General features: G+C 43.6%; 1 protein-coding gene across 1 annotated transcript in view; it reads right to left on the bottom strand.

Annotated features, from left to right (window-relative positions):
- LAMA5 (laminin subunit alpha 5) overlaps positions 1-14,013 on the bottom strand; it is a 240,553-nt gene that overhangs the window by 68,152 nt on the left and 158,388 nt on the right. The window contains exons 31-36 of the mRNA XM_081322853.1: positions 12,244-12,370; positions 9,811-9,950; positions 6,776-6,891; positions 4,321-4,529; positions 1,471-1,675; positions 336-480 (exon numbers count right to left, since the gene is read on the bottom strand). Of these exons, the coding sequence (XP_081178979.1) occupies positions 336-480; positions 1,471-1,675; positions 4,321-4,529; positions 6,776-6,891; positions 9,811-9,950; positions 12,244-12,370 (942 nt within the window). The remainder of the gene's footprint in view (positions 1-335; positions 481-1,470; positions 1,676-4,320; positions 4,530-6,775; positions 6,892-9,810; positions 9,951-12,243; positions 12,371-14,013) is intronic.

The following is a 14,013-nucleotide window of genomic DNA, read 5'->3' as shown; positions in this document are numbered from 1 at the left end:
ATTTTAAATTTTAGAACGTGTTTTATTGTTTAGGGCTACTTGGTTTAATTTATTTTAATTTTTGTATATTATGCGTTGTATATAGTGTTTTAATTGCCCTGTACACCGCCCCGAGTCCTTCGGGAGAGGGGCGGTATATAAATCCAAATAATAAATAAATAAATAATAAATAGTCAGAGCTGAAGAAGCTTCTTGGATGAGAAGCGAGACACCTTCAAAGAAAAACAAGAAAGGCCAGTTGCCTCTTCAAAAAGCACCTTTGCGACAACTGTTTCTTACCGCTCCTCGAAGAATAATCTGGCCACAAACTGACTTTAGACAATGATCAGACTAACCTTGCAGTGACATTCTCCAGTGACCGGGTCACAGATGCTTGGTTTTGTCCCTGCTTCATGGCAGTCACACGCCCTGCAGTTGGGGTAGCCATAATATCCAGGGGCACAGACATTACATTGACGTCCTATGATGTTGGGCTTGCATCTGGAAGAACAAATGGTCACCTTTTGTGTTCGTTTGTTTGTTATTACGGCTGGCATTGAAGTCAAGAGCTAACATGACCAGTGCAAAGGATTACTGCTGGAAAGGTTGCGAGAGACAATAACAGAAAAACAGAGTTGGAAGGGACCTTGGAGGTTTTCTAATCCAACCCCCTGCTCAAGCAAGAGACCCTATACCAGGGGTCTTCAAACCTGGCCCTTTTATGACTTGTGGACTTCAACTCCCAGAATTCCTCAGCCAGGCACACCGGCTGAAGAATTCTGGGAGCTGAAGTCCACAAGTCATAAAAGGGCCAAGTTTGAAGACCCCTGCCCTATACCATTCCAAACAGGTGGTTGTCCAATCTCTTCTTTAAAACCTCCAGTCTTGGAGCACCCACAACTTCTGCAGGCAAGCCGTTCCACTGGTTAATTGTTCTCACTGTCAGGAAGTTTCTCCTTAGTTCTAGGTTGCTTCTCTCCTTGATTAGTTTCCATCCATTACTCTTTGTTCTGCCTTCAGGTGCTTTGGAGAATAGGTTGACCCCCCTCTTCTTTGTGGCAGCCCCTCAAATATAGGAACACTCTTCTCATGTCACCTTTAGTCCTTCTTTCCACTAGAATTAAGAAACCCAATTCCTGCGACCGTTCGTCATATATTTTAGCCTTAGTCCCCTAATCATCTTTGTTGCTCTTCACCGCACTCTTTCTAGAGTCTCAGCATCTTTTTTATATCTCTCTCTTTTTTTAGGTTTATAAGCAGCTTTCTATAACCAGCTGACCGAAGGCACACATTGACTGAGGAGAGCCGGACCAACTTCTTCTCCGGCCCTCTGCACTGCACTTGTAAATATTTTCTAACTTCCAACTGATCTCATACGGGCCAGACTGGGACAGCCAAAGGGCAGGATGTGGGCTGTGATATAGGATGGCCAGATCTAGCTGGTGCTCTAGCGTTCATACAAACAGGGTTCATATCATGATCTCTACTTACTGGCATTGTCCACTCTCTATATTACACCCTGGTTCGGTCTGATCCTGGATCCCAGAACTAGAACAGTTGCAGTCCTCACAGCCCACCAGGGGGTGACAGCCAAAGGTTTGGGGCTCACAGACCACACACTCTGGTCTAACGGTACGTGGTGGGCAGATGCACTGTCCCGTCACTTCATCACACAGGCGAAATCCACAGTCACAGGCTAGGAGTGAAATTGGGGGAGGGATGAGACAGAGAACCCTTGCATACAAACACAATCAGGCTACGTCATCAATGTCTAAACTGGAGATGTGTGACATAATCATGTGACCACAATTTACAGCATTTGCCAGAAACTTCCATTAACTTCCCATTTCTGCAAAAACTACCCGCTATGTCCAGTAATGATATGGTGATACCATAAAACAGGTCCAATAAATTGGGAACAGTCACATGGTGACTCGCTTAACCACCAGCATGACTGTAATTCTGGGCTAAATTACTGTTGTAAGTTGAGGACTACCTAATCACTATGCTGCAATTCAAAACATTCATAAAAGAGAGACCAATTTTCAGCTGCTTCTCATTCGTGCACGCTTCTGATAATTTCACATTGATTTTGCAGTCCAATTTACTCTCTTGAATAGCTTGCTAAAAGGATCCTAAGGAAGAAAATTGCTTTAGTGGGCTGCACTAAAATAAATGCTGGTAAGCTAATAACCCAGAACTCTGCCTTCAATTTACTTATACAGTTGTTGTTGTTAGTTGTGAAGTTGTGTCTGACCCATCGCGACCCTATGGACAACGTTCCTCCAGGCCTTCCTGTCCTCAACCATCTTCTGGAGTCCATTTAAGCTCACGCCTACAGCTTCAGTGACTCCATCCAGCCACCTCATTCTCTGTCGTCCCTTTCTTTTCTTGCCCTCAATCTTTCCCAGCATTAGGCCTACAGTAAAAGGTAAAGGTAAAGGTTCCCCCACACATGCGTGCTAGTCGTTTCCAACTCTAGAGGCCGGTGCTCATCTCTGTTTCAAAGCCGAAGAGCCAGCGCTTGTCCGAGGACCTCTCCGTGGTCATGTGGCCAGCATGACTAGACGCCAAAGGCGCACAGAACGCTGTTACCTTCCCACCGCAGTGGTCCCTATTTTTCTACTTGCATTTTTACGTGCTTTCGAACTGCTAGGTTGGCAGAAGCTGGGACGAGTAACAGGCGCTCACTCTGTTACGCGGCACTCGGGATTCGACCCGCCAAACTGCCGACCATCTGATCGACAATCTCAGCGTCCTAACCCACTGAGCCACCGCGTCTCTTCACGCCTACAGTACCTGAACCCAAACTTTTCTTGACAGATAGGAATAAAAGGATGGCCTTGAATTGTGAGCAAAATGTTGCTTGTCACATAAAAGAATAACAGAGTTGGAAGGGACCTTGGAGGTCTTCTAATCCAACCCCCTGCTCAGGCAGGAAATCCTATGCCATTCCAGACAAATGGTTGTCCAGTCTCTTCTTAAAAACCTCCAGTGTTGGAGCACCCAAAATTCCTGAAAGCAAGTCATTCCACTGATTGATAGTTCTCACTGTCAATAAATTTCTCCTTAGTTCTAGGTTAGTTCTCTGCTTAATTAGTTTCCACCTGTTGCTTCTTGTTCTGCCTTCAGGCGCTTTGGAGAATAGCTTGACTCCCTCTTCTTTGTGGCAACCCCTGAGATATTGGAGCACTGCTACGGTGTTTCCCCGCAAATAAGACTGGGTCTTATATTAATTTTTGCTCCAAAAGATGCATTAGGGCTTATTTTCTGGTTAGATTTTTTTTCAGGGAAATACGGTACTAAATCCATTTGTCTGGCTGCTGATGTTAACTGGAGCTTATTTTTGGGGTGGGGCTTATATTACAAGCATCCTGAAAAATCATGCTAGGGCTTATTTTCCAGTTGGGTCTTATTTTGAGGGAAACACATTATCATGTCACCTCCTAGTCCTTCTTTTCATTAAACCAGACATATCCAATTCCTGCAACCGTTCATGTGTTTTAGCCTTCAGTCCCCTAATCATCTTTGTTGCTCTTCTCTGCACTCTTAGTGGTCTCCTTAGCTTAGGACAGGGGTGTCAAACTCAATTTCATTGAGGGCCGCATCAGCATTGCGGTTGCCCTCAAGGGGCCGGGTGAGTATGGCCAGGGTGGCCTACTGGGTGGGCGTGGCTAGAGTGCGTATGGCCTACTGGGTGGGCGTGGCCAGCTCTACATCGTTCGCATCAAGGGTGCCTATGGGGGCCCGGGCAGGAGTGGGACAGATCTGAGGTTCTCTGGCAGAAGGAGGGTCTCTGGGCCAGGGCCAAGGCAGTGGGGGGCGTTCCCTCACTGTTTCCAGGATGGCTTCGCGGGCCACATGAAACCACTTCGCGGGCCGGATCTGCCCCCCGGGCCTTGTGTTTGACATGTCTGGCTTAGGAGATACTTTGAGAAGATTCTCTGAATCTTGAGTGAAACTCCCTTCTAATACCAAGAACAGTTCCTTGGACATTTCTGCTTTGTCTAATTCCAGATCCAGCTATTTCTCCTAAAAATGGGGTTCCAAGGATCGTGTTTTGGCTCTTCTCTGCACCCTTTCTAGAGTCTCAACACCATTTTTATATCGAGGCAACCAAAACTGAATGCAATATCCCAAGTGTGGTCTTACCAAGGCTTTATAAAGAGGTATTAACACTTCACGTGATTTTGATTCTATCCCTCTGTTAATGCAGCCCAGGACTGCATTGGATTTTTTGGCAGCTGCAGCACATGGCTGGCTCATGATTGTCTGGTAGGACATAAATTATCTCTCCCCCCACACACACACATTTCTCTCCCTCCTCATAAGCTCACTCACGTCGGCAGTTGGGAAAACCCCAATATCCAGTGGCACAGCGGGAACATTCTCGCCCGATGATATTGGACTTGCATGTACATTGGCCTCCAAATGGCTCACACTGGCTTGAAACGGCGCCAGCCTCATGGCAATGACAAGGTTCAGCCCCGTTGTAAAAAAGAGAAATTGAGATTGCAGAGTCCCGGCAGAACCTGGATGAAGTTACAGGGCTGTGGAGAGAGAGGAAGAGTTTTGCACCTGGTCTCGACACAGTGCAAATGTTATTTATTAATGGCTTTACTACTTGTAAGATAAAGATTAATTGTACATATTAATTAAAATGTGAAGCCTGAACCATTGCACATACTTTTTGCTTTTTTGCAAGCACGAAAGCTAGACCAAAGAAAGAAATGAAACAGAGAATGCTTCAGGACAGTAAGACGTACACTCAAATTTATGTGCTCATAAAATTGGTACAGGAACTAGAAAATAAGAAAGCTAGATTACTTTATTTTATTTTTTTAATTCCATTTATATCCCGCCCTTCTCCAAAGACTCAGGGCGGCTTACAAGCTTAGCAGTAGCCTTCATTCTATGTATATGCCTGCTTATTAGGGCTTTCACACACACACCCCAAGCGGCATTATTACAAAGTCAGCTTATTGCCCCCAACAATCTGGGTCCTCATTTTACCTACCTCGGAAGGATGGAAGGCTGAGTCAACCTTGAGCCTGGTGGGACGCGAACCTGCACTAATTGCAGGCAGCTGGTGTTACTTAAGGAGGCATTAGCCCACTGCTCCACCAAGGCTCAAATACATACTGTAAGGCTGTTATTTGAGTTTATTTGAGTTTATTTACCTATCGAACGACCTACCCATTAGATACCTATTTTCAGTAGTGTCGGGCTGGCCAGTTCGAAGTGACAAGAACTCATTTTCTCTCTCTTTCTTTCTTTCTTTCTTTCTTTCTTTCTTTCTTTCTTTCTTTCTTTCTTTCTTTCTTTCTTTCTTTCTTCTCTTCTTTCTCTCTCTCTCTCTTTCTTTCATCTCTATTGTCTATCGTCTGTCTATCTATCTATATCTATCTCTTCTCTATCTACATCTCTATCTATCATCTATCCATTGTCTATCATCTCTTTCTCATCTCTCTTATCTATCCATTGTCTGTCTGTCTATCATCTATCCATTGTCTGTCTATCATCTCTCTTATCTCTCTATCTATCCATTGTCTGTCTGTTTATCATCTATCCATTGTCTGTCTGTCTGTCTGTCTATCTGTCTATCTATCTGTCTGTCTGTCTATCTATCTATCTATCATCTATCTATCTATCTATCTATCTATCTATCTATCTATCTATCTATCTCTCATCCTATCATCGAATTTCTAAATTGCCCATCTCTTTACAATTAAAAAAATGATATTACAAAGTGTGCTCTGATTCATTTGATTAAATCATATCATCTATCACAGCCCAGGTAGCCCACCTCCACAGTCACAGCATCTGCCCTCAGAAATGAGGTTCCCACTGAGATGCCGATGGTTCCCATCCTGATGTTACTCCAGTGAGTCACAAAGGCCTGACTGTTCTCCCAGGCTTAGAGCTAGGCTAACTGGAGACCCCTCTGCTGAACGTTAGATGTCAATGGGATATTTGGGGGCATCTATCAGGTTCTTTATTCAGTTATTTTTTTGGGGGTGTGTGTGTGATGGTGGTGGTTGTATGTTGCTTCTTATTATAATCTTTTTATCTTGTTTAGTGTACTGCAAGATGCTCAGAGTGGCTTGCAACCGAGTAGCCCTCTGTTGAATCAAATAAATAAATAAAGCCAATCACTTAAAAGAGGGAAGCTGGGTCTTGTGGGCCAGGCTGGGGAAGAGAATTATTTGGAGGAAGGAAATACTGGCAGGCTCGCACACTTAAAACAGCACTGTTGCCCGAATTCACTTCTGCTGTGTCTGAGAAGAGCAGGAGTGAAGTCAAAGGTTGGTAGATTTCCAGCGTGGTCTTGCTCCAATCGGACTTCCAGCAATCAGAGTACTATTTAGACATCATGTGGGGGAGATCCCAGACCGCAATATTATCCAGACTTGGGAACCTGTGACATTCATATTGAGTCTAGATTGCTAGCAGAGCAAGTGGAAGATCCAAAGAATCCGGGAATCCAGTCCTAGATTGACTGGATCACTGTCCAGATAGAACGGGCAAGGATCAAACCCTGAGCAAGGGTGAAAATGTAATTATGGGATTGCTTATTTCTTACCAAGTCCCAGTTCTACTAAAAATATTTTTGTGGCTGTGGGAGGTCAAGGAATCGCATGCAACTGTTTACTGGTTCGGAAGATCCCACAGTGAAAGATCTGAAGATCATATAAAGCTTGTTAGTGGGTGTCTCCAAAAAAATGTTGGGAATTGGCTCTAAAACTTAAGAGAAAATTCCAGCTGAAACAACCCAGACCCTTATTTTCAATCTCACTTGATGTAGAAACCGTTGACTCCACAGCTGCTGATGAAATCGTAGGATTTGTCCAGGGGTTCTTCCAAAAGATAGTTGGAGCCATAGATGCTTTCAGGAACCACGAGAATATAATCCTACAATTAGAATTACAATAACAATAACTATATATATATATGTAAATTATTCAAATTGCTAATAAAGATTTTTTTTTAGGGAGGCTGAAATGATCATTTCGAACTTCATTTCAGCCTCCCTAAAAAAAAAATTCTTTATTAGCAATTTGAATAATTTACACAAATAATGAGCTGTCATAAGTTGTGACTATATCCTGTGGATAGCCTTGAGTTAGGCAAAACAGGAAAGAAAGAGTTAATTAGCAAGGCATATTCAAATGACTTGACAAATATTACACACACACACACACACACACACACACACAGACACACAGACACACAAACACACAGACACACAGACACACACACACACACACACACACACACACACACACACACACACATATATATATATATATATATATATATATATATGGATCTTTGGTTATTCGGGTTTTTCCCCGCGTAGAACTAAAGGTGTAGGGGCGACGTTTCGACGGAATCCCATCCGTCATCATCAGGCTGGTGGCTTCTGCTTCCTTCTTCTGGGAGAAGCATGTGCCTGTTTGTTCCTCTTTTTTAAACTGCCAGAGGGGGTGTGTTCTGTGGGTGGAGGTGTGCTCTGATTGGGTGGGGGAGTAAGTGTGTTCTGATTGGGTGGGAGTGTGTTTTGAATGGTGGGTGTGTTCTGATTGGGTGGGGGTGTATTTTGAGTGGATGGGCTGGTCTCAGCTGCCAGCCTTAGACCTGAGCTGGTGAGTTGTGCTGCTTTTGTTCGGCTTCGTGTTTGTGGTGGTGCCATGTTTTTATAGTGGGTGTCAGTTTGCTTATTGTGTGGTTTGGAGGGGTTTAAAGTGGCTGATGTTGCAGCTGTAGTTAGGTTTCTGTTTTGTGGTTGTGCCTCGTTATCATTGTGGGTTCGGATTTGCTTTTTGAATGGTTGTGTGGTGGTGATGTCATGTGGTGTTATCATGAGTTTGGGTCTATCATTCTTGGTGGTTGGGACTCGTCTGTCAATCAAGGCGGGTTTCCAAATGGTTGGTAGGCGAGAGGTATCATCTCGTTTGTTTATGCTGTGGGGGCGTTTTTCTATCTCAATGGCTTCTCTGATTATTCTGTTGTTAAAATGTTCAATTTTGGCGATAGTTTTGGTTTTTTTAAAATCAATTTCATGTCCCGTGGCTTCAAAGTGTTGGACCAGGGATGAAGTTTGTTCTCCTTTTCTGAGTGAGTTTTTGTGCTCTTCAATGCGTGCACTTATTCTTCTGTTGGTCTGTCCGATGTATGTGGTGGGGCAGGTGGTGCATGGGATTTCGTATACTCCTTGGTTTTCTAAGCCAATTATGTCTTTGGGGTTTCTTAGGATGGTGGATATTTTTCTGTCTGTGTAGAATGCTGTTTTGATGTTGTGTTTTTGGAGGACCTTGCTGATTCTGTCTGTGGTCCCTTTTAAGTATGGGAGGAGGGCTTTGCCATTTTCTTGTTCTCTGTCTTGGGTTTTTGTGGGTGTCTCTCTTCGGATTAAGTTGGTAATCGTGTTTCTTTGGAATCCATTGGCTGTTAGTACATTAGTGAGAGTGTGTAGTTCGGTTTTTTGATGTTGTTCGTCAGCTAGGTGTTTTGTTCTGGAGATGAGTGTCTTGGCTACGGAGTTGATCTGTGCTGGGTGGTGGTGTGAAGTAGTCACTATTGAAATGTATGGCTTCTCCTTCAAAAACCCAACTTCACATAGAAATGCTGATCTTTGCATTGTGTGAATTTTTTTTTACTTAGGCGTGTGTTTTGTAGATCCATCATTTGGACTGTTTTCCGATAGGAAAAAAAAGGTTTAATGACCAAAAGGGAGTTTTCTCTGCTATGCCACAATTAAAAGGACTGAAGCTAAGGTGAAGGATTGAAAAACCACAATTTTTATGGTGAACGAGGAGCCATGAACGTAACTCAGGTTTACTTTATCCGGATTTTCTTAAGAAGCACAGACCTCTAAGAGATGAAGAGAAAACAGGGTCAGAATTTTTGGAAGTTCTAAATTTTCTGACTTGGGATGACTGGGAATCTCCATAGGCTAGAACAGTGATGGCGAAACGTTTAGAGACCGAGTGCCCAAACTGCAACCCAAAACCCACTTATGTATCGTCGGCTGCGGGGTAGGTGCTCATTGGGTGGGTGTGGCCAATTGGGTGGGCATGGCTGCGGTGGTAATAGCAGACTGGGTGGGACTAAGAAGTTGAAATTGATTGATTGAAACTTTTTTTTTTGGCACACGGCGGAAGCCCAAAGCGAAAAGGTGTTATAAAACCCAGCTGAAGGCCTAGGACTGGGGCGACGGCATGCGTGCCCACAGAGAGGGCTCCACGGGCCACCTGTGGCACGCGTGCCATAGGTTCACCACTACGGGGCTAGAATTTTCTAAAGTTTTCTCCACACTCATCTAGAATCCAAAGTACTGGAACAATTTTTTCCTCCATTTGTGAAAAGGACCGCCTTTTATTGCGATAGCTAGAACAATGATTCATTTCCTAATCACTGTGTGCTTAATCTTTTAAGAAAAATTCGAATTTCCAGCAGAGAAGCTAGAAAAGCAAATCCACAGGAAGCAGAGAGATCTCGACGTGGCAGCTGGCTGATTTCGTATGCCAGAAAAATTCCCTGCAACAAAATGAGTCAAGCTGTACTTTTATTAGATAGTGAGCAGCACTGCCTGGTGGCCGTAAATTATATCACGCTGCTTGTTAAAGAAGAGAGGAAACCACAAACAAGGAATGCTGGTTATGTCCTTAAGTGACTTGAGACCAGATGAGCAGAGCTCAGCTTTAAAACTTTGCATTTTGTCTAAAGTTATTCTGTCTTAACCTGGTGAGAACACAGGCTTAGCTCATCTGATTACGTGTTTGAATGAACATCAAAGAAAGAGCAAGGATTTTTAAGACAGGAACATACCACCCAAAGATGCCGGTCTGCTGGCACACGGATTATTACACTCAGATCCTTTTCTGTGATATCCAGAACGATTTGGTTTTCTGCAACCACCAGACTCCGGCAACCATATCCATGTGGGCAGAAAGTGGCATTAGCTTGTCCTGAAAAAGGTCAGAAAGTAATCCTGCTCCAATCAACTGAATTTATTTTGTTTTTGGACATGGGTGTCCAACTTTGGCAACTTTAAAACTTGCGGACTTCAACTCCCAGAATTCCCCCGCCAGCATGGTTGCCTGAGGAAATATGGGAATTGAAGTACACATCTTAAATGCCCTGCCAATCAGACAATCTCCTTATATACATTTCAACAGGTAGTCCTCGATTTACAACAGTTCATTTAGTGACCATTCAAAATTACAACAGCACTGCAAAAGTGACCTATTTTTCACACAGCCACTGTAGCATCCCCGTGGTCACATGATCAAAATTCAGACGCTTGGCAACTGACTCATATTTATGACGGTTGCAGTGTCCAGATGTCATGTGATGAGCTTTTGCGACCTTCTGCCAAGCAAAGTCAATGGGGGAGCCAGATTCACTTAACAACCGTGTTACTAATTTAACAACTGCAGGGATTCACTGTGGCAAAAAAAGGTCATAAAATGGGGCAAAACTTGCTTAACAACTGTCTTCGTTAGCAACAGAAATTTTGGGCTCAATTATGGTGATAAGTCGAGGATTACCTGTAGACCAGTTAGGAATAAAACAGAATAACAGTAATCATGTTCACTATTTGTCAGGTGTAAGAAGACCTGAAACAGGGATCTATGTACGCCTGTCAAATTCCAGTAAGAATCAAATCAGCTGTTTTGCCTTCTTGTAGTCAATTTGTGTTGTGACACAAATTATTAACTTCCCTATAGAGGGGAGTTTCCAGTATAAGGCCCAGACAAATCAACATCTATAATATCTGTACATACCGTCATCTCGTTTAGTCCAAGAGGTTCCATCTCTGACTATAGGAGGAGAGATGTTGCCTCCCATTGACAGAGCACGCAATCTGGGCGTCCTCCTAGACTCACAACTCAGTTTTGAAGATCACATTGGAGCCGTGGCTAGGGGGGCATTTGCACAGATTCGTCTTATATACCAATTGCGCCCCTTTTTGGACCGAGATGCCCTACGTACAGTCACCCACGCACTCGTCACCTCCCGTATTGATTACTGTAATGCTCTCTACATGGGGCTGCCCTTGAAGACCACCCGGAGGCTTCAGCTGGTGCAGAATGCAGCTGCACGGGTTGTGATGGGAGCTCCCCAATACTCCCATATTACACCCCTCCTGCGTGAGCTGCATTGGCTACCAGTTGCCCTCCGGGTGAGATTTAAGGTGCTGGTACTTACCTTTAAAGCCCTACATGGCTTAGGCCCGGGATACTTGCAGGACCATCTGCTGCCGGGAACGAATTCCCATCGTCCAGTACGCTCACACAGAGAAGGCCTCCTCAGGGTACCGTCAGCTAGGCAATGTCGGCTGGCGACCCCCAGGGGGAGGGCCTTCTCGGTGGGAGCGCCAACCCTATGGAATCAGCTCCCCCCTGAGCTTCGGATGACCCAAAACCTCCAATCCTTTCGCCGCGGCCTCAAAACACTCCTGTTCCACCAGGCTGACCTGGACACAGGCATTTTAATTAATTTATATTTAGAATCTTAATTTATTTTTAATTCTTTAATTTTAATTTATTGCACAGATGATTTCAATTTTATTTTTTTATCTTGATTTCTGTACTTATTATATGTTTTGTTGTTAGCCGCCCTGAGTCCTTCGGGAGATAGGGCGGGATATAAATCCCATCAATAAATAAAATAAATAAATAAATAAATAAATAAATCTTTAACCTAAGAAGGCTAAGAAATAAGAAAGGCAGAGATACCATTCAAAGCAGGGGTCCTCAACCCCCGCTCCGTGGACCAGTACTGGGATAAGGCATGCCAGCAACTGGTCCACACACACAAGCAAAGCCCCATCCGCGAGATGCAGGCACCATACAAAACCACGCACCCTCCGGTCCGCGGAAAAACCTCTCTCCACGGAACCGGTCCCTGGTGCCCAAAAGGTTGGGGACCTCTGATTCATAGTATCAAAAGTAGAAAAACTCAAAAAAGTGATGGATTTTCCTCTGTTTCAATTGAGGCATGATATGGCTGGGGGATTGCGTCTGGTAGCATAGAGGTTGGACAATTTCCACCCTTGTCAACTTTAAGATGTGTGGACTTCAATTCCTCATGCTGGCTGGGGAATTCTGGGAGTTGAAGTCCAGACATCTTAGAATTGAGAAGGCTGAGAAACGCTGATTTACATTCTATGATTGTATGCATCTAGATGACAGGTACCCACAACATCTGTACGTGGCTTTACTCCTGAAGAGAGACACACCACGCCCTGCAACTCACCCTGCCAAATTCGCCCTCCGTTGATCAACACTTCGACAGGGAAAGTTGGGTGACCAGGCTGATAACAATGCAGGATGAAAGCATAGCGTCCCGGACTCTGAATATGGCCGTTTAGCACAACAGCTGTCTGAAAGAAAACAAAGAAGAAAATCTCTAGTCTATCCTTTTGGTGTCACGAATTTCTATTTCAAGTCACCGTGATGGTTCCAGAATGGGCTATGTGCCTCAGCATTCATGGCAGAATTGAGTCTTCCAAGAAACTGACGTAGGGATAAAAATTGATTAATATTATATTTACCCTGCAGGTACCTCTAGTAAACAGAAAATGTCTTTATCAGTTAGTGGAAACATGGGCTAAAAGCCGTTGCTTTCCTTTGTCAGAAATACTACCATTTGGAAGGAAATACTACCATTTGGAAGGACCCAGATTGTTGGGGGCAATTAAGCTGACTTTGTAATAATGCCGCTTGGGGTGTGTGTGAAAGCCGTAATAAGCAGGCATATACATAGAATGAAGGCTACTGCTAAGCTTGTAAGCCGCCCTGAGTCTTCGGAGAAGGGCGGGATATAAATGGAATAAAAATAAAAGGAAAAATAAAATATTAGTAGCTCAGAATGGAACTGGGGAGTCCTTTTTGCTCTCTAAAGTTAGTGGTTTTCTTGAAGACATTTCATTACCAAACTAGGAAACATCATCAGTGCTAGAATGGAATAGGGTTTACTCTCTGTTTATATACGGTACTGGTGGCTTGCCCTATTGGTCTTGGTGGAAGTGATCTTGGTGGTTCTGTGACTAGGCTGTTGTTTACTGTTTGCCTTTGTCTGAGTTGGTACTCTTGATTGGGATATTGTTTACTTCTTGATTGTTGCTCTGGTCTTAATTTGGGTGTCCCAAAAGTGCATTTCCAAAAGGCAACTGGACTTTCTTTATTTTTTCCCTTGAAAATGTTTCGCTTCTCATCCGAGAAGCTTCTTCAGTTTTCAAGGAGATAAACCAAGAAAAGTGCAGTTGCCTTTTGGAAAAGCAACTTTCAGACAACCGTTAACTGGATGATTGTGAATTTCTATAGACATGTTAATCTGGGTGTTTATTTCTGCTCATCTGATTGCTGTTGGTGATTTGGTCTTTTTGTTTCCTTTGTGGCTTTTCGATTGTCTCTTTTGAATGGTGTGTAGATGTTGTTTATCTCTATGTGCCTGCTGATGGCTGATCTGCCTGAGTGCCAGGCTCCCAGTTCTCATCCATCAGAGAATTTACCATTTATTTTGTGCTCACCTTCAGCATCCCTATGCCTATGAAGGTTTGTAAAAGGTGAGATCTAGTGCTTATAAGCTCTTTTCCTATTTTCCTCCAGCTATTGATTTTATAAGTAATGAGCCACTCATTTTGGCAGACCCACACCATGACCAGAAATTTTGCTTCTCAGTTCAGTGAGAAAATGACATGAAGATCACCCATCCCTGCTTCTTGCCAACTGCTTAGGAAGAGGAATGAGATAATAATAATAATAATAATAATAATAATAATAATAATAATAATAATAATGATGATGATGATGATGATGATGATGATGATGATGATGATGATGATGATGATAATGCTGCTGAGGATGTTGGAAGGGAATTTGGAGGTCATCTAGTCCAACCCCATGCTCAGCAAGGAAGCCCTACACCATTTCAGACAAATGGCTGTCCAGTCTCTTCTTAAATCTTCCAGTATTGGAGCATTCACAACTTCTGGAGGCAAGCTGATCCACTGATTAATTGTTC

Source organism: Vipera berus (assembly GCF_964194415.1).
Source record: "Vipera berus genome assembly, chromosome: 3".
Taxonomy (NCBI): Eukaryota; Metazoa; Chordata; class Lepidosauria; order Squamata; family Viperidae; genus Vipera; species Vipera berus.
Note: the sequence above shows the minus strand (reverse complement) of the source record. Positions and strands in the feature narration are given on the sequence as shown.